The sequence below is a fragment of the Sarcophilus harrisii genome, chromosome 3 (assembly GCF_902635505.1).
Source record: "Sarcophilus harrisii chromosome 3, mSarHar1.11, whole genome shotgun sequence".
Taxonomy (NCBI): Eukaryota; Metazoa; Chordata; class Mammalia; order Dasyuromorphia; family Dasyuridae; genus Sarcophilus; species Sarcophilus harrisii.
The window spans coordinates 529,726,715-529,749,060 of NC_045428.1; the positions used below are offsets into that span (position 1 = coordinate 529,726,715).

The window sequence follows — 22,346 nt, forward strand, 5'->3', positions numbered from 1 at the left end:
TTCCAAGCTTTAAATATATAACCATTGTGAAAAAAAAACCAACAACACAATACCCTCATTTATCTTTTAGTAATCCTTTTATGATAAAAGGTATACGTTTTCCTATTCTTTTTCCATTGCTATATTAGAAATATGTAATATTTGTAAACTACTTTGTAAACTTTGAAGTTTTATTTAAGTGCTATTCTTTCCTGTAAGAGATCTTATGAGAGCCTGTAAAAGTTAGATATTTTTCTATAAAAAGTAAATACAAATTTGTAACTTTAAAATAATTTTAATTTGCAACACTATCAGATCTCACTATTGAATTCTACTTGAGGATAGAGTCTGGATTTTGTTATATTTCCTGAAAGAAAATTTTCATATTTTTCTCCAAATATATTGTAAAGAATAAAAGCAAAAGCAAAAGATCATTCATACTATGCAGATATCACCTGTAGCCCAGGTTTTTTTTTAGTTTTAATAGTATTTTATTTTCCCCAATTAAATGTCAAGAAAATTTTTAGTATTTAATTTTTACAAAATTTTAAGTTCCAATTTTTTTTTCTCCCTCCTTCCTTTTATCCCTCCCCCTCTTCCTTAAATTTTAGGCAATTTGCTATAGGGTATACAAGTATTATCGGGTAAAACATATTTTCATGAGTCACAGTTGTGAAAAAAGAAACAAATCTAAAGAAAAAAACATGAAAGAGAATAAAGTAAATGAAAAAGTATGTTTTGATCTGCATTCAGAGGCAATCAGTTTTTTATCTGGATATGGATAGCATTTTCTTTTGTGAGATTTTTGTAATTCTCTTATAATTCTTCTGAGAAGAGCTGAGTCATTCATTTATAAAGGACTTTAAAGCTTATAAAGTTTTATTCACTATAAGCTTATAGAGATGACAAATGTCTCATAAATGAAGAAACTGAGGCCCTGAAAAGTATTGTGATTTGTTGGTGATCATTTTAATTGAGCTATCAATAATTATCCAGAGGAAGAGGTCTAATGGCAATACTAAAAAGATAATTAAATTTCTGCTAGTAAGCTTAGATCGTTTTAATTTTCTAAAATGATCCATGTTCAAAGGCCTCATTTCCAAACTTTATACCTTGGCATTTTATATTTATTAAAAAAAAAAAAAACCTTCAGATTCAGGCCAGTTCAAAATCAGCCTTACCCGATCCCCTTTGATCTCACATAGCCATTTGTTTTATAACTTTCTGATGTAGGTATTATGTGGCCAGAATTATACTCCAGATATCAAAGCAAGTCAAGTCCAGGTTCGTGTCTCATCTTTTTGATCTATATCTTGCTACTGGACTCAGGTAGCTCTGGAGGGGAAAGTGAGGCAGGTGACCTCCCTCCCTCCCTGAAGTCCAATTCACTTAGATGTTATATTATCACCTCCATCATGTCATGGTCCTTTTTGAGAATGAAGAACAAACAACAAGAAGCACATACTGTGTGTTAGACATTGTGCTAAGCTTGATATACTTAAAAACATGCTAAAGCCCTGGACAACAAATGCAAACTCTCAAATATACTTTAGAATTCACCAAATAAACTGAACTAGAACCAGAAATTGTTACACATATACATGTTGTCCAGAATATCCTGGATGTAGTATTAATCCACAAAAATTTAAGAACCTTCTTAGCAAATGTTACCATAGAAAATCTCATAATTTTTAAGTCACAGGGAGTAAAACACTCTCAAAATATACAAACTTAACAGAAGAAAACAAATCCAGGTGGGTAAATAATGAAGTACATACTAGTTCTATCATTTATTTTTTCTGCTTTTGGAGTTGTCCTGACAATATTTTCCTCAGGAATACAGAAAATGAACCTATATCCCAATTTTGTCATTTAAATACTACCACCCTAAATAGTTTCTCATCTACCTTCTTGATAGTGTACAGAATATTAAATGAGAAAGAATAGGATAATGACTTGTTCTAATACTGATTCTATCTGAAAGATGACTAAAATGAGAAATGAGGATTGTGATTTTAATAACCATGATACTAACAGCTCACTTATATAGTGCTTAAAATTTCACAAAGCATTTGATATACTTTATTACATTTGATCTTATTTGCTTTGTGAGGTAGCTCTTGTTATTATCACAATTTTATGAATGAATTAAATAAAGCTCAGATAAGTTAATTGATTTGTGCAGGATCAGACAATAAGAATGTAAGGCAAGATTCAAATCCAGGTCATTCTGGCTTTCTGAGTCCAGTACTCTATTCACTTTATCATGCTTCTTAGGAATAGGACAAATAATACCTGGAGAATTTCACATACTTCTTTCAGACTTAACAAATAGAAGAAAAAAAGTATTTAAAAAAGAATATCAGAAAAATTAGATGCCACAGATCCATGGCAATCATTGGAATGGAAATTTTAAGGAGTAGATTTAGCTTTATTTAGCACCTTTATAAAAATAAATAAATAAATAACTTAACAAATGAAGAAAGGTAAGAATGTCAAGTGAATTATTTGTAGATTATAACACAATAAAATTGTACTAACAAGGGATATATGAACAAAAGAGATGGAATTAAATGGAGATCAAATAATGTTATGCTAAATAATTAATGTATTAAAATTATAGAAACTATGTAACTATATCAAAATTATACCAATGAGACAACACATAAATATTTTCAGGCTGCAATTAATGAAATCATTAGGAGAAAATTTTTGTCTTTGGAAACATATTTAAAGATATGTATTGTTATAATTTGTTTTTATATAATCTTAATTTCTGGATATAACCTGTTCCTCCCAGTGAGTTATCTTCTGCAACAAAGAATAAAAAGGAAAAGAGAAAATACAAAGCAGTCCAGCAAAACTAACCAATGCATTAACTCTTTGTTGTTGTAGAGTTGTTTTTCAGTTGTGTCCAACTCTTTGTGACCCATTTACAGAGATTTGGCAGAGATGCAGGAGTATGATAGAATACAGAGCATTTCCTAAGCACTTACTGAGAGATGGTGAATAGCTGAGATTGTGGGCCTCAGGAGGACAGTAATGCTCTGCCCCTTTTTTGTCAGCAGTATCACTATCCTTTTAGTTGCCCAGGTCAACAACCTTAGAGGAATCCTTGACTCTTTACTTTCTCTTACCACTCAATTTCAATCAGTTATTAACTCTTACTGATCCCCCATATATTCTTTTTTTGCCTGCTCATACAACCTCTACTGTAGTTCAGGGCCTCATTTATCTTTTGCCTGGACTAGTGCAAAAAATTTCTAGTTGGTTTCCCCACATCTAATCTTTCCCCTTAGCAATCTATTCTTCACACATCTGCCAAATTAACATTATGAAAAAATCATGTTTCCCTCTCATCAATAGATCTCTATTGACTCTAGGATAAAATAAAGAAAATCCTCAGCTGGCATTTTAAGTCTACTGGTTGTTATTTATCTTTCCAATCATTTTACATCATTTTTGTTTGGTCCCTTTTCATTCCAGTCAAATAAATCTGCTAGTTGCTCTCCATATGTGTCATTCCTGATTTAATATCTTTTTTTCCTGAGGCAGTGGGGTTAAGTGACTTGCCCAGGGTCACACAACTAGGAAGCTTAATATCTTTTCACAAATGATTCCCCATTTCTCCCTTTTTCACCTCCAATTTAAAGAATCTATGGCGTCTTTCAAAAATTCCCTCTCCTAAAGGGACCCATATTTGCAAAAATGTGTGGCAGCCTTTTTCTTAGTGGCAAGAAAATGGAAACTGAATAGATGCCCATCACTTGGAGAATGGCTGAATAAATTAGGCTATATGAATGTTATGGAATATTATTGTTCTATAAGAAATGATCATCAGGATGATTTTAGAGAGGTCTGGAGAGACTTACATCAACTGATGCTAAGTGAAATGAGTAGAACCAAGAGATCACTGTACACAGCAACAACAATATTATATGACTCAATTCTGATGGACCTGACTCTTTCCAATATGAGATGATTGAGGCCAGTTTCAATGATCTTATGATGGATAGAGGACTGTGGGAACTGAATGTTGATCACAACATAACATTCTCACTCTTTTTGTTGTTGTTTATTTGCATTTTGTTTTCTTATTCATTTTCTTTCCTTTTTGATCTGGTTTTTCTTGTGCAGCAAGAGAATTATATAAATGTTTTCATATATTGGATTTAACATATATTTTAACATATCTGCTTGCCATTTAGGGGTGGGGCTGGGGGGAGGAGGGGAAAATTTGGAACACAAGGCTATGCAAGGACCAGTGTTGAAGAATTATCCATGCATATGTATTGAAAATAAAAAGCTTTAATATAAAAAAAAGAAAAAAGAGAAAAAAATTCCCCTCCTAAGTTATGATTTTTTGATCCTCTTAAACATTTTCTCTTTTTCTTTAAATTATCTTATATACTTTTAATATTTACTTAGTAATATGAGTGTGTTGTTCTACAAATTTAATGCAAGCTTCTTTAGTGCAAGGACTGTTTCTTTTTCTGTCTTTATATCCTTAGTGCTTAACACACTAGGATAGTATATGCTGTTGTTGTTCAATCATTTAATCATGTCTGACTCTGCATGATTTCATTTGGGGTTTTCTTGGCATTTTCTTGCTGGAGTAGTTTACCATTCTCTTTTCCAGTGCATTAAGGCAAATAAAGGTTAAGTGAGTTGGTCAGGGTCATACAGCTAATGAGTATCTGAGGACTGATTTGAATTTAGATTTTTCTGAGTCCAAGTCCAGTGCTCTATCCACTAAGCCATCCAATTGCTTTGGAAAAGTACATAGTGGGCACTTGATAGATAAATATTTCTTGGATATAATTGAATTCCATTTTCTTCCCACTAGGGCCAGGGGACGGATAATAAAAGATGCAACTATCTCTCTGGAGAATGAAGATACCATAGCTGATCCTTCTAATAGCAAATTGCAATCTTCATCAGAACCCTAATGCCCCTACTCCCAGAATTCCCCCCAAATCACAATATCAAGTTTTTCCTCTTCCTTTACTGATTGTTCTCAAAGGGAGACCAAAAACTCTCAGTAACTCCTGTCACCACAGGTCATAGGATTCCATCCCCTAAAGAGCTCAACAATAATATCAACAGCAAAAGCAGTATTTTTGGGAATCATAGGTGTGTGTGGAAAAGAGGTTAGGAAGAGCAAAGAGTTTCCTATAATCTCATTTTCCAACAGTGTAGATTCAATTTTTTTTTCAAGTGGGAGCTTGGTTTCTTCAAAGACATTACTTAAATTCTTATGGAGGAAAGTTAGATCTTTATTAATTTAAAAAAAATTTACAGTTATCTTCTTTGGCAATGACTGTCATCCTTCCCTTTTTTTTGCAAATGCTATTTTATTTATTATTTAATTACATGTAAAGATAGTTTCCAACATACCTGTCTTATTTAAAAACAGGAATTTCAAATTTTTCTCTCTTTACCTCTTGCACATTCTCAGATGGCAAGCAATCTGATCTAGGTTATACATATGCAATCATGTAATGATTGAGAATGAGACTCAAAAGAGGAATTGATCTACATAAAATCACATAGTTTGTGTCAGAAGCAGAAATTACATGTTGTGATTTTGCCTAACTCTGAGCTCAGTTTTTTAAAAAAAAATACACCCAAATTAACTTTATGCCAGGATAAGGCATCAGAACAGGCTCATAGTGGAGGAGTCTGAGCATTAGCAGACACAAAAGGAGACACTGAGCCTTTGGAATAAACAAATGATCTATCTCTTATGCATATGGATCCCAAACATCTTTTTGGAAGCTGGTTCTCCCTTCTAGTTCTATAATATTTTACAACATAATTATATGATGATCCAAGAATCTAAGTTTTAATAAGGGAGATATAAAATTAAATATACAAATATAAAATTAGACATACCCTCCCTTGCTATATTCCAGAAGAAGGTACAAATGGGAAAGATGAAGAATAAGTCCTGAATAGAAAAAGAGAGAAGAGTCTGGTCAATTCACTTCGATTGATCATGATTATGGATTCTCATTTAGTTGATCATTTGGAAGGTTCTCCCCTCTCTGAATCCTAAGCAGGATATGTGCCAGTGGACATGTTCACATTATATGTGGAATTGACTCTTCCAAGGCCTATTCCATGTAATCAAGGGGTTGATTGGGTAACTCGTAAAAATGATCAGAATCTTCTTTGGTCACTCATTTGCATATATAATTGAACTGATTAATTATAGAATCAAATTGTGAAGAGGAAAAAAAGTGAATCTAGAGCAATATGTAGAGGGAGTGTTTGAGGTGCTTGAAGTTATAGTAAAGATCAAAAATAGGTTCACGAAGAATGTAGCAGACAGAAAAATATAAAAGGAAAAGTGACTATGATCAAAGAAGGGAAATCCAAAGTTCTAGATCATGGACTGGCATAGTTATAGGGTGACATCTAAGGTGGTGTGAAAATGTGAGTCATGAGAGTTAGGAAGTAACTAAAAACTTAGGGTGTTCTAGGGAAAATAAAAGTGTAATTAATGTCCTTAAGGAGGAAGGTATGGTTTGGAGGGGAAGACTGTAAACCAAGTACTGATCTCTTTGAAAAAGGAGGGAGAGTGACTTGGAGGCTGATGTAATACAACAACATGGATCTAGAATGAATGGTATTGTTCATTTTTTATTTTCAAAGAGGACCAATGACATCATAGGGTGATGTCTTGACTTGTGCATGAATTAGATTTAAGTAAGACAGAACTGCAGAAAGTCATAAGTTTCATCCTCCTTTCCTGAATCATTAAAGTCCAATGGCAAGACAAAGGTTAAACCAACTGGCCCATGACCCAGAATGCAATTCAATTTGTCTGAAGCAATCCATTCAGTGACTAAGGTAAGAATTGAGAAAAAGATGACTTAATTTATCATCACATAAATATCAGTTTGGGAGGAAACCCTGAAGTTTCTGACTAAAACAAAAAACAATTACTATTTTCACTCATTGTAAGCCATTAAACCTAAACAATGAACCACAGAGGATAGACTGGGGATTACTATTAGCTATGCAATTAAAGCCAGAGTGATTGGATTTAAGGGCCAGTCTAATAGCTCTATTTGAAACAGGATGTATTGGTTCAGAGAATCACTGACCTTCTTTATAACCATTATTTTTTAAATACTAATTTTTTTGTTTTATTTTAAGAAATCATACATGAAAACTGCAGAGGTCAAAAAGTAAATTGTCTCAGCTTTTAGAAAAAAAATTAGTCCCCAAATTCCCAAATATCTTACAAAATATAAGCAACCAAAAATTGTATTTCTATAAACAGAGCACCCACATGTAATGTTATGGAACCCCAAGTGGAGGGAGGAGAACAAATGTGGTGAGGGATTTTAGATCTGTGTGGCTATAAGGGAGGCAGAATAGACATTTCTGACCTTATTTCCCTCCAGTTTTCTCTAAGAGAGACTTGCATTTCTGCCAGGCACTTTTTTCAGAGTTGATTCTGCAAGTTCTCAATTTGTCCAAGGTGGTATTATCCAAGCACTCTCTGGGTTGTGACCCACCAAAACCACTTTTCTCTCCCTTGTAACTGTGACCAGAGCCCATGTATCCCACCTATAAAATGTGGATAAAAATAATAATAATACCTATCTCCTAAAATGGATCATTAGAGGTGACTTCTTGAAGATGTCCAAGGCAGAGGATCCAATTACCCCTCCAATATTTTCAAATAAACCAAGTACATATAAGATATATGTTGTTCAGTCGTTTCAGTCATTTATGACTCATTTGGATTTTTGATAGGAGAGTGATTTGCCATTTCCCTCTCTAATTCATTTTATAGATAAATAAACAGTGGCAAACAGAGTTAACTACTTGCCCAACATCACACAGCTATTTCAATGATCTTTTCATGATTTCTAAGTATGGCTGATTCAACTGGCTATTATCTATGACAGGAAGATGATGGATTTAGGGTATAGAATGAAATAATTTTTGTATACCGCCATCGAGGGAATTTGTTTTGCTTGGGCATGAATATTTATTATGAGTAATTTGTTATTTGTTTTCCTTCCCCCTATTCTTACCCTCATTATATGGGTGTTGAAAGGAAGAGAAAATCGGTTTGGGTTAATTTTTTGTTTGAACTAGAGGGTGCTGGAGATGTGTAACATTGTATTTTCAGATGAGTTTGTTGTATTATTAGTTTTGATTAACCATTTTAGTAGCAGGAAAGCTCACATGGAGCAGAGATAATCTATAAATATTTGATGTAAAAAGAAAACACATTTTATAAAAGAACAAAAAAAAATCTGGAGGAATAGGGAGTGTACATTTTCTTCTTCTCAATTATGACCTCAGACATCACTAGCCTTGTGACTCTGGGAAAGTCATTTAAACTTCTATTTGCCTTTCATTTATAAAATAGGGATAATAACAGAAGCTACTTCACAGGATAGTTGTGACGACCAATTGAAATAATAACTATAAAATGCTTCACGTAGCATCTAGGACATATATACATTTTAACTATTATTATCATTACTATTATTATTATGTATGTGATAGAGCATGAAAAAAGGATCAACCTCTGTTAGGGAGAGTGGCCAGGCATACAATATATTTAAGAAAGATAGACTTCTTGAGTATACTTAAATGGAATGAATGTGAGGGGAAGAGACATAGGATGGAAGGGATTTTATTAATAATGGAGCACAGTTTTCATCTTAGTGGATGGGGACTTTGATTCCACAGGAATTAAGGGATCAGAAAATTCTTTGGCAGCAATAGTTTAGAGGAGAAGAGAAGGAAGCCTGGTTAACGTAATAAAGTCAAAAGGTGAGCTCTTTGGGACTCTGATTATATCTTCTTCATAGGTGCCAAAATCTCTTTTTTGAGTTATTTGGGACTTTGATCATTTACGTTAGTAGGGAGTAGGGAATGCTCTTGACCTAGAAACTCATTCACAGCTCATTGGAAATTAAGTCTGAATCACTAGGAATGATTTGATTGGTCTAGGATATTGTAGACTTGAGACATACCATGTCTATAAAGGAAGATATATCTGTTATTTGGAGAACTAGAATTGAATACAGATTTATTTAATTAGAAATATCCTCTTTCCCCTCTGCCCTTGCAGATTTCCCACTGCCACTCTTTATTTACATGATTATTGTGTGGGACAGTAGCAACCAGAAAAACAATCAGAGATTCTCAGAATAAGAAAAAACAAAAAGGGGCTTATATCAATCTTGCAAGAAAAAGAATCTCCCATTTGACAAGATGTTTGTCAATAAAAGGAGTGTGAAGTAAAAACTGCAAAACACAAGACTAAATAGCTTGAACACAGAAGCTCTCCCAATCCCCAGGCTGGTCTTTTCTCCCATTGTTTGGGGGAGTCCACACACATTCTAATTGTGGAAATCTACTCCATACGTAAAAGAATAAATTGCCTTTAAAAGAGGTACTTAAATGCTAAGTGGTGGGGAACTGGAGGGGAAGAACACCTGCAATATTTTTTTAATTAAAAAAATTTTTTTGGCTATAGCTCTACTTGTTATTATATAGTCTCAAGTCACAATTAAGGTATAGTTTAAGGCTATATTCAATTTATCCCATACAATTTTGATTTTCAGAGACTCCTTGTACTCATCTTTAAAAAAATGGAAGCACAGGTCATCTGTCCCTTGTGCCTGGACATATTTATTTTCATCTTTTTCTGATAGAATCTCTAGTTTCTTCAAAGATAAACCCAAAGTTTGCTTTATGTCTGCTATATGAGACCTTTCCTGATATTCAGAGTTTTTAGAGCCCTGTCACATTCCCAAATTACTTTGTATTTATTGTCTATTGATTTATTTGTATACACATTGTTTATCCCTATAGAATGTAAGTTCCTTGAGGTCAGGAACACTTTTTTTTTCTTTGTGTCCCTAGTTGCTTGGCACAATGTGTTAATAATGGTAAGCAAATGAATGATTTATTGAAAGAGTGAATAAACCAAGTTCAAAGAATAGAACTGGGTCTGTGAGGGAGTGATGCTAGATCATTTGTAGTCTCCTATCCTCATTCCCAGAAATGCTTTAGTCTTAGAGATAGTAGTTGTGGAAATAGAGTGGCAGAATGATCAATGATTTTTTGCGGAGGGAAATGATATAATCATGGAAAGAGTAGGAAAACACATAGAACCTTCCTCTGAAATAGCTATAGCTAGAAGTAGTTATTAAATAAGGAAAATTTTTAGACCAACACTTTCTGACACAAAAGGAGGAATTACATTTAAATCCCTGAGCAAAACTTCTTGGAGAAAAGAGAATGAAGTGTGAAGTTACATAATGGGAAGAGCAGCAAGGGTCTAAGCCACTATATGGAGGAACAAATTAGGACTTTGTTCTCTATACCACCCTAGGAATTAGTGAGTTTTACCTCTTCTTCTATTACCTTGAATGCTTTGGTTACTGCTGGTCTGTTAGGAAGCAGATATCCCTTTAATAATCTCAAATGCAAAATTCCCTTTCAGTTCAGCCTTTAGGATAACAATATAAGTTTGGAGAACTATTTAGGCTTCGGGGAAAGATATATATTGGGTTACCTTAGTAACCCTTAATAACCTAGTAACCTTAGTAACTGTAGTAACCCTACTTTAGTAGGGTTGGGAATGCTCTTGGCCTATAGACTTATTCATAGCCTGTTAAGTATTAAATTTGAGGTTAGGGATGATTTGATGATTTGATAAAGGATATCGTGGATTTGAGGAACACATTCAAAGCCATGTCTAGAAAAGAGAGAAGTCAGATCTATCTTTAAGAGAACTTGAGTAGAACACAGAATTCTAAATAGATCACACTTTACTTATTCACTTGGATGGTTCATGATTCCCTGTTTTTGAGCAATTGTACTATACAAAAACATCTGGACACTAAGCTTAACTTTTACTAATTTAATATATACACATATGTATATATATATGTATACATATATATGTGTGTGTATATGTATACATTTTTCTTATCCAGTAAAACCCATAATGACGCCATCATTAGGATTGAATTAATAAATAACCAAATATCCAGAAACATTTAAAACCAAACTTTCTAAGTAAGGAAGTGTGAAATTCATGCCCAGAGATGAGTGAAGGTGAGTGGTCACTTTGGATCTTTTAATTCTGTCCTTCAGTGAAAAATGCTTCGGGCTCCTTTCATCAGGAAAATAAAGGCAACACTCTCATTTATGTGTTCTTTGGTTTATTTTAGTTCAGTAACATATCAAATATAATATATGCCTCATCTTCCACTGAGCTCCTGAATTAAGAATTTATCACTGATTCTGAAATGTGACAGTTCCTTATTCCCTCCCCAATTTGGGTTTATCTTCATTCTCCCTTAGGGCATATTTCTCAAACTTCTGGTGCAAAGCACAATGCATCTTGTCTATGGAAAGAGCAATGTGTGTGATGGCTCTTTGTGTGTGTGTGTGTGTGTGTGTGTGTGTGTGTGTGCGCCTGTATACTTTGGAGGGAACTGGGTTTTTTGCAGTGTATCTTTTATTCATGACTTCAAGAATTGTGAGTTAGTTTTTGAATACCGCAATTGATTAAGGGAGTCCTGCCTCAGAATCTTTGGGTCTTTCCTCAATAATTGGTTGAGAAGATTAAAAATGGTGGCTGGTACATCTCATGCTTTGCAGATATATTATACATGGCATACATATGGGGTCCCACTTACAAGATCTATCAAGTGGATTTTTGAAACTTATTAGGATGTAAAGTCTGGGGACTTCTGGTATGGTTCAATTTAACCTAATCAAGAATAAAATCTTGAGAGTATGAATGTAAGAACAATATTGATATTCTGACATTACAAAAAATATACATTATAGTCCATATAACAATTAGTATTAATAATTTCTGTCATATATTAATAGTTTTCTCTCATCTTCATGACTGCAGGATGGCACTAGAGGTTATGTATAACACGTCAACATGATATAATTCATAGACTATATCTGCTTTTTGCTCCATTTGAATCATTAAGGATCTCCCAGCAGACAGCTGCTGAAGGACATTATGGCACAAAGTTTATTTAATATTTTTATTTTCTCACTAAGCTCCATCACTGATTGTGCATGCTTGGTCTTAGAGCCCAAAGGGCTTGCACTAGGTTTGGGGGGACATAATTGTAACTCAAAACTTGAATTTTAAAAGCAAACAATGAAAATATATAATGAATGCACTGGAACTGTTTTCTGTACAATGGTAGGATGAATAAGACCAGTAAAGTCCCTAGTAGGATACATGCTGCTCCATAAACTTGAACACATTATACTGTGTGGACCACAACATAGCATTTTCATGCTTTCTGTTGTTGTTTGCTTACATTTTATTTTCTTTCTCAGTTTTTTTCCTTCTTGATCTGATTTTCCTTGTGCAGCAAGATAACTGTATATATATATATATATATATATATATATATATATATATATATACATATATTGGATTTAACATATATTTTAACATATTTAACGTATTGGACTTCCTGCCATCTAAGAGAGGCAGTGGGGGGAATGAGGGGAAAATATGGAACAGAAGGTTTTGCAAGGGTCAATGTTGAAAAATTACCTGTGTATACGTTTTGTAAATAAAAAGCTTTAATAAAATAAAATAATAAACTTAATTTAAATTTTCCTAGTAACTAGCAAACAAGTAGCTATCAGAAATACTTAAATGCTAATTAAGAAATGGTGAGAAACTGGAGGGGAGAAACATCTACAATTTTTTTATTTAGCTATAACTCTACTTGTTATAAAGTCTCAAGTCACAATTAAAGTATAGTTTAAGGTTATATTCACATGACAGTGTTTTCATTCACTTAACTTCACACAGTGAGATCATGACATTTTAAAAGGAAAAGTTTTTGAACCAGAAAATTTCAATCCTAAATGGCTTTAGTTGCCTATGTTTTTATTGTAGACACCAGTCTCCTCTTTCCCCCCTTTTAGGAGAAATTCACTATATTCTCTATAGTCTCTCTTTCAGGAAAGTATGATATCACTCATATCTTTCCTGACAAAAAGGACTTGAGAACACTTTGGGAACCTCTTACTTCTCAGATTTATTGCATTCACCAGATTGAGTGAAGAACTTCATTTCCGATAAATCTCCACTCTCTGCTTCATCTTTTATTCTAGAGTGACATCCCAAGAATGATATTTTGAGTTGCACATGAATTGGATATGAGTTGGGAAGAGTTACACATATTCATCACTCTCACTTTCTCCTCCAGAGTCATCAAAGTTCAATGGTAAGACAAAGGACAAGACAACTGGTAATGGCCCAGAATATAGTGGGTCACCGTGGACTTTCTAAATTAAGATCTTTCTCAGGTCTCAGTTTGCTGAGTCATATCTATTCAAAGATGAAGGACTGAGTAAGTTAAGAAAAAAGATGGATCAATTTATCATCACAAAGTTATCAATCTAGGAAGAGAAGAGCCTAGCAATTTCTGTCCAGAACAGAAAACAATTATTCTTTATGTTTATTATAAGAACCGGAATAAAGGGCTACAGAGGGTTAAACTGGGGTTATTATTGGTGATTGACTGAAAACCATAGAGATTTGGGTTTTAAAGTAGAGTCAAGTAGCTCCATTTAAAATATAATGGGCATTTAAAAGTTGGTCTTTTAAGAGCTATATTTCAGAGAATCAAAAATGAAAACCATGCAGGACAAAAAGTATATTGTTTCAGTTTTTTGAAGGAGGAAGAATTGGAGGAGGAGAAGAAAGAGGGAAAAAAAGGTAAATCACAATCCCTACTTTCTAGGTGCTCATATTTGAATGATATAGATAACATGTAAATTATGTACCCAGTATTCTTTTTGCTATATCACACTGCTTCCAATACAGCTCAGTGGCCAACTTTGCTCCCAGAGACCTGTATAGTTTTTCACTATTCTATTTGTTCTTATACAGGATATGGTGATTTTTTTTCTCCCCAAAAACTAGTTTTCCAATACTAACTTGTTGGGATGGGAGAACTGATTTGAGCATATTTTCTGACTCAAAAATTCTGCTACCTTATATTACTGCTTTTTTTGCATTTAGTTCTCCCTGCTCCCCCTCCCTGGCTCTAGCAGAAGTCCAAGAGGTCCTAGCAAGAGGTCTTAGATTTTGCAAGTGAGTTTCTATTTCGAATTTTAAATCTGCTCATAGTGAATCATTATCATTTATTTCTTCTCTTAGACTACCATGTTATCTGATTGTGTTAGCAGTTTCTGCTTGATTCCAAAAATTTGGGGAGTGAACAACTCATTCTTCCGCAATGGTCCCTCCACACTCTTTTGAAAATGAGTTATTAAAATTACACAGGCCTGCTTCCTGAAACACTGGAAAAAGAAGGCGGTAAAGCAATGTCTATTAATTACTTCACATGGAGGAAAATCCCTGCTATAGACAAAAAGTAATATATAAAATATCAGTCTTAATGTTGTAGCTATGCTATATGAGGATAGGTTTCAGGACCTGGGATTGCTTAGTTTAGAGAAGGGAAGATCAGGCAGGGGTTGGGAATCATAACTGTCTTCAAATATTTAAAGTCCTATCACATGGAAGGTGGAGAGGATTAGAATTACTCAATTTGATCCCACCAAGATGACAGAGTGAGGAGCAATGAGTGAATAAATAGGAGCAATGGAAGGATATATATATTCCAAAGAGGTTAAGCCAGTTTAAGTTTAATATTAGGAAAAACTTCTCAACAATTAGAGTTGTCCAGATGTATAATACATTGTCTCAGGAAGCAATAGATTCCTTCTTATTTGAACTCTTTAAGCAGGCTGAATGAATATTTGTTGAGTATGCTACTTTAGGGATTGTTTTCAGGTATGGTTTGGATTAACTGAATGCTAAAGTCCCTTTCAATTCTGTAATTTGGTGATTCTGTTATTAAAGAATATATTCATTGAAAGATTTATCTCATTATTGAATCAAATGCTCTATTTTCTGTTATAGAATTTCAGATATTATTGTTGAGATCGGGAAAGGATCCCCAAAAGTTTGGGGTCACAGACTAATGTGGTGAGGTGTCTGTGTCAAAAAAATTTGCAGGCTTGAATTTCCTGGTCAAGGAACAAAGTTTATTGTAATTGTAATGCCATTACAAGTGGACTAAATTACAAGGGAATTTAGCAAAGAAACAGAAGCAAAAAGACACATTTATCTAGTTCTTCATGTTATAGATATGCTAATTTTATGGCTGAGAGGAATGACTAAGGAGTGGTCTCTGGAATTTGGTTATCACTGACCAACAGACAGTAATGTTTGTTGTCAGACAGAAGCTATTCTTAGTTTGTTGTGGGAGTTCCCTGAGGCAGACTCCAAAGCCAAAAGATTTAAAATCACTGACATTGTTAGAACAGAAGCCCCCTAAGGTCAGGGGACCTCAAAATCATGGCTTCTCTCCAAGAAGCTATATGACATCACCATCTTAATGGTTAGAGGTAGCTAGGAAGTACTATGGATAGAATTTTGTGAGAATGGAGTCAGGAAGACCTGAGTTCATATCTTACTTCAGCCACTTACTATGCGTGATCCTGGTCAAGCTAATTAACTTCTGGCTTTATTTTCCTCAATTATAAAAATTCAGATATAGCAATAGCAGCCATTTTCCAATTGATAAATGGTCAAAGGATATGAACAGACAATTTTCAGATGATGAAATTGAAACTATTACCACTCATATGAAAGAGTGTTCCAAATCACTATTGATCAGAGAAATGCAAATTAAGACAACTCTGAGATACCACTATACGCCTGTCAGATTGGCTAGAATGACAGGGAAAGATAACGCAGAATGTTGGAGGGGATGTGGGAAAACAGGGACACTGATACATTGTTGGTGGAGTTGTGAACACATTCTGGAGAGCAATTTGGAACTATGCTCAAAAAGTTATCAAACTGTGCCCCTACCCTTTAATCCAGCAGTGTTTCTACTGGGCTTATACCCCAAAGAGATACTAAAGAAGGGAAAGGGACCTGTATGTGCCAAAATGTTTGTGGCAGCCCTGTTTGTAGTGGCTAGAAGCTGGAAAATGAATGTATGTCCATCAATTGGAGAACGGTTGAGTAAATTGTGGTATATGAATGTTATGGAATATTATTGTTCTGTAAGAAACGACCAGCAGGATGAATACAGAGAGGATTGGAGAGACTTACATGAACTGATGCTGAGTGAAATGAGCAGAACTAGGAGATCATTATATACTTCAACAACGATACTGTATGAGGATGTATTCTGATGGAAGTGGATTTCTTTGATAAAGAGAAGATCTAACTTAGTTTCAGTTGATCAAGGGTGGACAGAAGCAGCTACAACCAAAGAAAGAACACTAGAAAATGAATAGAAACTGCTTGCATTTTTGTTCTTCTTCCCGGGTTATTTATACCTTCTAAATCCAATTCTTCCTGAGTAACAAGAGAACTATTTGGTTCTTCACACATATATTGTATCCAAGATCTACTGTAACCTATTTAACATGTATAGGACTGCTTGCCATCTGGAGGAGGGGGTGGAGGGAGGGAGGGGAAAAATTGGAACAGAAGTGAGTGCAAGGGATAATGTTGTAAAAAATTACCCTGGCATGGGTTCTGTCAATAAAAAGTTATTAAAAAAAATAAATTAATCTTTGGAAATCTCAAAAAAAAAAAAAAGATATAGCAATAGCATTTTTTTCCTCAGGATTTTGAGGATCAAATGAGATAGTATTTGTAAAGTGCTTAACATAAGACATGGCACATAATAGATGCTTAATAAATTTTTGTTTCTTTCCAAAATTGAAAAAACAGGAGAGGTAATGGGGGGGGGAGTACATATTTTGAGTGCTCTAAAACTCATATTGTACTAGTGACCTCCTGCATTTTAATTGTAGCCTGAGTTCCACGTAGAATGGATAAAATATTACATAAATTAGAAAACATACTGACTTTGGGTTTTGGAATTTTAAATTAGTGGAAAAAAAAAAACAGTGCAATAATGTAAAAAATGAATTGTTTGTTTTTTGTTATTCTGATGCGGGAAAGATTCCAATCTTTGATTCCCAACCCCCCCAGTTAATGTAAATTACCCTTTGACTCACAAATCCTGGTCCCTTTGAATTCCAATAGAAGATCTGGACCTGTCCCAACCCCACTGGATCTGAGCCAACTTTGGGACTACACCCAAAAGCCCCTCGAGCTAAGTCTCTGACTTAAAAGGACCACACTGGGAACCCCTCTTTGCAGAGATTCCAAACATGCCAGCCATGTGAGGACCCTCTGTCCACTGACCCCCTGTCCAGTGCCCTCCTTATCTCTACCTTCACCTATCTCCTACTTCTAAACTCAATAATAAACCTCTTTTATCAATCTAGCTCTCTGGGCCAATAAATGCTTTTATTGGGAATTCCATGCCACTACTACACCTCATTTGCTGCTGTATCCTTGCACTGAATCCAAGGGGGTTGCATGGGAACTCTGTTTGACTCCCTGTACCCCAAACCCGCCACTAGACCTAACTAAACCCTAATTTCATTAGGTACCGCAAATCTTGACCTCAACATGTGGTCTACACCTCAATAATTCCATTAACAAAAGTATTTGTAGTGCCATAATGGCAGCACTAATTATTAAGAAGTTCAGTGAAAATATGATGCTGTCCCCTCATCCTTTATTTATTAATGACTTTTCCAGTTGTAAATGGATAGAGAAGAGAGAAAATCCATTAATAGTTCAGGTATCAAGTATAGTAATATTGTTTTCATCCCTGGGGGATATGCTGGAGCCATCTCTGCCCATTAACACTTAGTTCTAGGACTAAGTTTCAGTAATTCTACTGAATAGAGCATGTTACATTTTTTGATGACTTTATAAAAAGTCATTTGATATTTGCATATGATGATCACTGAATTTCTAAATCTCAAGACATCCTATAATGCTTTTTTAAAAGGAAAAAAGTTCTATAGTTAGTATACTGCCACCATGCAATTGTTGTTCATATTTAATGGATCCACCTTCTTCCCTTCATTATCAGACATTTTTGTGATGCTATAAGAAGGTAAGAATAATTTTAAAAGAGAAAAGAACCTCAAGCAATGACATTAATAATAGGATCATCTGATTTGAAGAAGGATTAGGGGTCATCTTACTCCAATTGACTCTGAAAAGTTAAGTGAGTTATTCAAATCGACAAAGATTACAGAGCCACGACTCCCTGATTCAAAAATCAGACCTTTTCTTTTATTTTTATGCCATCCTGCTTCTGCTGATAACTCTATCCTATTTTCAGTTTACAAAGCAATGCATTATTTATTTTGATTCTCATTTAATCTGATGAGTAGTACTAGCTCCATTTTAGAGATGATAAAACGCAAAGAGAAATAAAGGATTTGTTTAAGGTCATAGAGCAAGTGAGTTACTCAGGTAAATTTAGATCCCATGTTCTTCTTATTGCATTGCCACTCTAGACTGGTCAACATCAGTGACAATTTCCCAAGAATAACTTCTAACTCTGTGCCCTTACATTTTCATAACTTGTTTCCAATCCCATAAGTTTCTCTATTTATGTATGGTACAATGGCTTTTATACTTGCTTTATGTCTTCTTTTCCTTCTACTTCTCTGATTGCTATCAAAGAAATACTTAAAGCATGCCTGCAGTGGGACAACATCCACTCCCTCTGCACCTGTAATATGGACCACATTATGTGAAGTTTTTCAAGATGAAAATGGTAGTAAAATTGTAGAGAGTTACAGATGAGGATTTTCATGTTTCTCATAGCTCCACAATGGCCTGGGGTGCATTGTGGGGGTTTTACCTCTGTATCTCGTGATACATATCTAATCCCTGTTTATCCTGGTTGCCTTCCTTCCTATATTCTCTTTCACTTTTTCTTCTTCTTCTTTTTTTTTTTTTTTTTACTTATTCTTAGTTGTCTATTTTCTAAAACCATTTCAGTTCCTGCTTACTATTAATTAAAATGATTGCAAAGTCAGACTTGTTTTTCCCTCCTTCTTATTAAATTTCAGTCCTTTCTTGAGATTCTAAATTTAGCACCTGAGTAAGCAAAGCTGTTAAACAATTACAGTTTATGAAAATATGCAATGATGTAATTATAAAACATTAACTTCATTTGAATATCATCTTCACCCCTCCTCCTATTCCCATTTCAGAGGATTTCTATAACGTTTGTAAATTATCTGCTTACTTAATTTAAAGGAATGAAATTAATTGTCTTCCAAACATCAGAATATAATATGTCATGATGCAGTTTCTGATGCTTTTTTTTCCCTTCACAGACTTGTCATCAAAAGTATTATTGTTCTAGCTCTTAAGTGATTTTTAAAAAAACTAAAATGATTTCCTTTGACATTTTCCATTAGCACAATCAGACATCTTAAGGTAGATGGGCATAAACATCATTGAGTTTTAAATTTCATTACCTTTTAGGCTGATTACCCCAGTTTAAAAAAAAAAAAAACTACATAAATTGTAATGTCTGGGCTAACTTTCTGGAGGAGCTCTGGACAGGATTTGGTCTTTAGGTGGAGAAGTGATGAAGCCAGGAGAGCCACCACAAGACTGGTCAAAGATGGAGTTCAGAGTCTGGAATCTGAAGTCTAGAGTCTTCTCTGTGTCTGTGGCTGAGACCCTCCATTCCCAGTCCTCTCAGCCCTTAAATTCCTCAGTACAATTACATCACTACAACAACTGAGCATGTGCCAACTTGTAGAACCATTACATCACCATATCACACTAATTATATACCAACTAGAATGATTACATCATTACATCACGTTAACTTTATGTTTAACTAGAGAACCATTATCCCATCAATCACACTGAGTAGGTGCTTAACTATAAGTACCCTGCTGTCCTTGATTCAAGTATATCTTTCCAGAATTCCAGCCCTCTACAATAAATAAATAAAAGCTAATGTTATATCCCCAATACTTCTGTACATGTCCTTCTTAATATTTGATCCCAAAAATTTCAAACAAATTAGTCAGAAAGTCTCAAAACTCACACGTGGGGAATTGGGCAGAAACTTCCAAATTAGTGGTCAGATTTTCCTTTCATAGGACAGAAAGTGTCCATTAGACTATGAGGGATTTTTCATATTTCTCAATATGACTCCACCCAGCTGTTACAGGAACTTCATTAAATGACACTGAACAGTGAGTTGTTATCAACTCCTCTTGCAAATACAAAATTCTCCAAGTTTTAGGAAGAATATATTTGCAGATCAAATAAACTAAAAAGAATTAGTGTGAAAGGTCATGGAAAATATTGACTCTCATTCCTCAGTACCCTTTCCCGCAGAAATCTTTCTCACTTTGGACACTATTATTCATTAAGTAGCTCCTTCATGTTTGCAGATCTCTTTTGCAGATCTCTTTACTTCCCAGTAGGTGGCGCAAGTCATCAGTCCTCTCAGGTTCTCTACCTTTACCAAAAATTCCTTAACTCAACCTCTTAGAATTCTTAGTTTCCTGGAAATTTCAGGTCAAGCATCAACTTGAACATGAGAACTTTTCTGATTCTTCCAGAAGCTAGTAGATTCAGAGGACCAGAGGGAGATAACCTCTCCCCCATCATTATGTTGTAATTATGTATTTATTTTGAATAAACCTAACATATTATATATGTATATATTGTCTTCCCCAATAGAATATAAGCTTCTTGAGAGCAGGGACTATTTCATTTTTGTCTTTGTCTCCCTAATGCCTAGCATAATGTCTGGCACAGAATACCTAATAAATGCTTGTTGAGTGATTGATGATTGCTGTTTCCAAACTGCTTAACTCTCCTGCATCTCTCTGTCTATAGTTCTTTACCGTTCCAGTAGATGATGTCATTAATTAGGCCAAATTTTTTCTTTTCTTTTTTTTTTTTCTTCTTCTCTTTGCTTCCCTCCCTCCAACCTCTGATTTGCCTTCTAGTCTTAGTATGTCAAGACAAGATAATTTGAAATTTTCCTGTCATGGTAGTATTATAGTTCAAAGGCCTGTCCAAATCAGGGTACCTCCACTCTGTATCCTCTTCTTTGTGCTACAGTGTCACTGACCTTCTGTCTTACAAAAATTCTGCCAGAGGTCAAGAATATAAAGCTACCTATCTTATCTTCCAGAGAGTCTCCATTATTGACAAAGGTTTGGGTCAGGTGAATCTACCATGTAAATGATCTTTTCATCAGATTCTGCCAAGTGTGCTTCATGCCCTGTCCCCTATCCTAAGATTGCATCTGGATTGTAGGCTGGGATATATTTTTTTCACTAATATTTACTTTTGAGAGTGGGAATCAAGAAAGGATTGAGATACTTTTCTTGTATGTAATGATACTTGATAGAGGCATTGGGAACCTAGATGCACATTTTCACAGGGCACAGGCTAGAGGCATAGAACAAGTGCCATTATTACAGTTTCCTGGAGGATGTGCTTACCTGTTCTCATGAGCCCCATGTTGAATGTAGGACTCTAGAAGCAGCAGTACCCCAGGTACAACAGATCCTCCTAGGGAGCTCATGGTAACAACCCCAGGGAAGCCCATTGGGAGAGGAAGGGAATGGGAGTAAGCCTGGGCAAGGGGAAGTGAAAAGAATAAATTGAGAAAAATCCTTTTGTGGATGAATGAGGAAGCAGCCTAAATTTACCATCTTAGAAGGAACTTTTTTTTAAACTGAACCTGTAATTTCACCTGTATGTGGATCTCCTGGAGAGAAATTACTCTGTCAATGAAGCTACTATACCTGCTTTTCAACATATTATCTTAGTAAGTTGCCTGAGGAACTAGGCATATTTAAGTGACTTATCCAAGATTACTCAGCCAATGTGTATTTTGTATCTAGGACAGCTCACTATTAACTATGTCATGTTACTTTGCCATAGAGGTGGTTTAAAAAAATGCCGTCATATCTTTATTCCAAACTAGACTAGGATATAGTGAGACAATTAGGCAAATACAAATACCTGGAGTCCTTTGAGAGCTGCTGTGTTTACAAAATATTATTTTTTAAAATAGCTTTTTATTTACAAGTTATATGCATGGGTAATTTTATAGCATTGACAATTGCCAAACCTTTTGTTCCAATTTTTCCCCTCCTTCCCCCCACCCCCTCCCCTAGATGGCAGGATGACCAATACATGTTAAATATGTTAAAGTATAAATTAAATACAAAATAAGTATACATGTCCAAACAGTTATTTTGCTGTACAAAAAGAATCGGACTCTAAAATAGTGTACAATTAGCCTGTGAAGGAAATCAAAAATGCAGGTGGACAAAAATAGAGGGATTGGGAATTCTATGTAATGGTTCTTAGTCATCTCCCAGAGTTCTTTCACTGGGTATAGCTGGTTCAGTTCATTACTGCTCTA

The 22,346-nt window shown here is 34.7% G+C and overlaps 1 protein-coding gene across 1 annotated transcript in view; it reads right to left on the minus strand.

Moving 5' to 3' along the window:
• Positions 1-21,433, minus strand: part of RFXAP (regulatory factor X associated protein) — a 57,973-nt gene extending 36,540 nt beyond the window's left edge. The window contains exon 1 of the mRNA XM_031961464.1: positions 21,415-21,433. Within this exon, the coding sequence (XP_031817324.1) occupies positions 21,415-21,433 (19 nt within the window). The remainder of the gene's footprint in view (positions 1-21,414) is intronic.
• Positions 21,434-22,346: the final 913 nt, after the last annotated feature.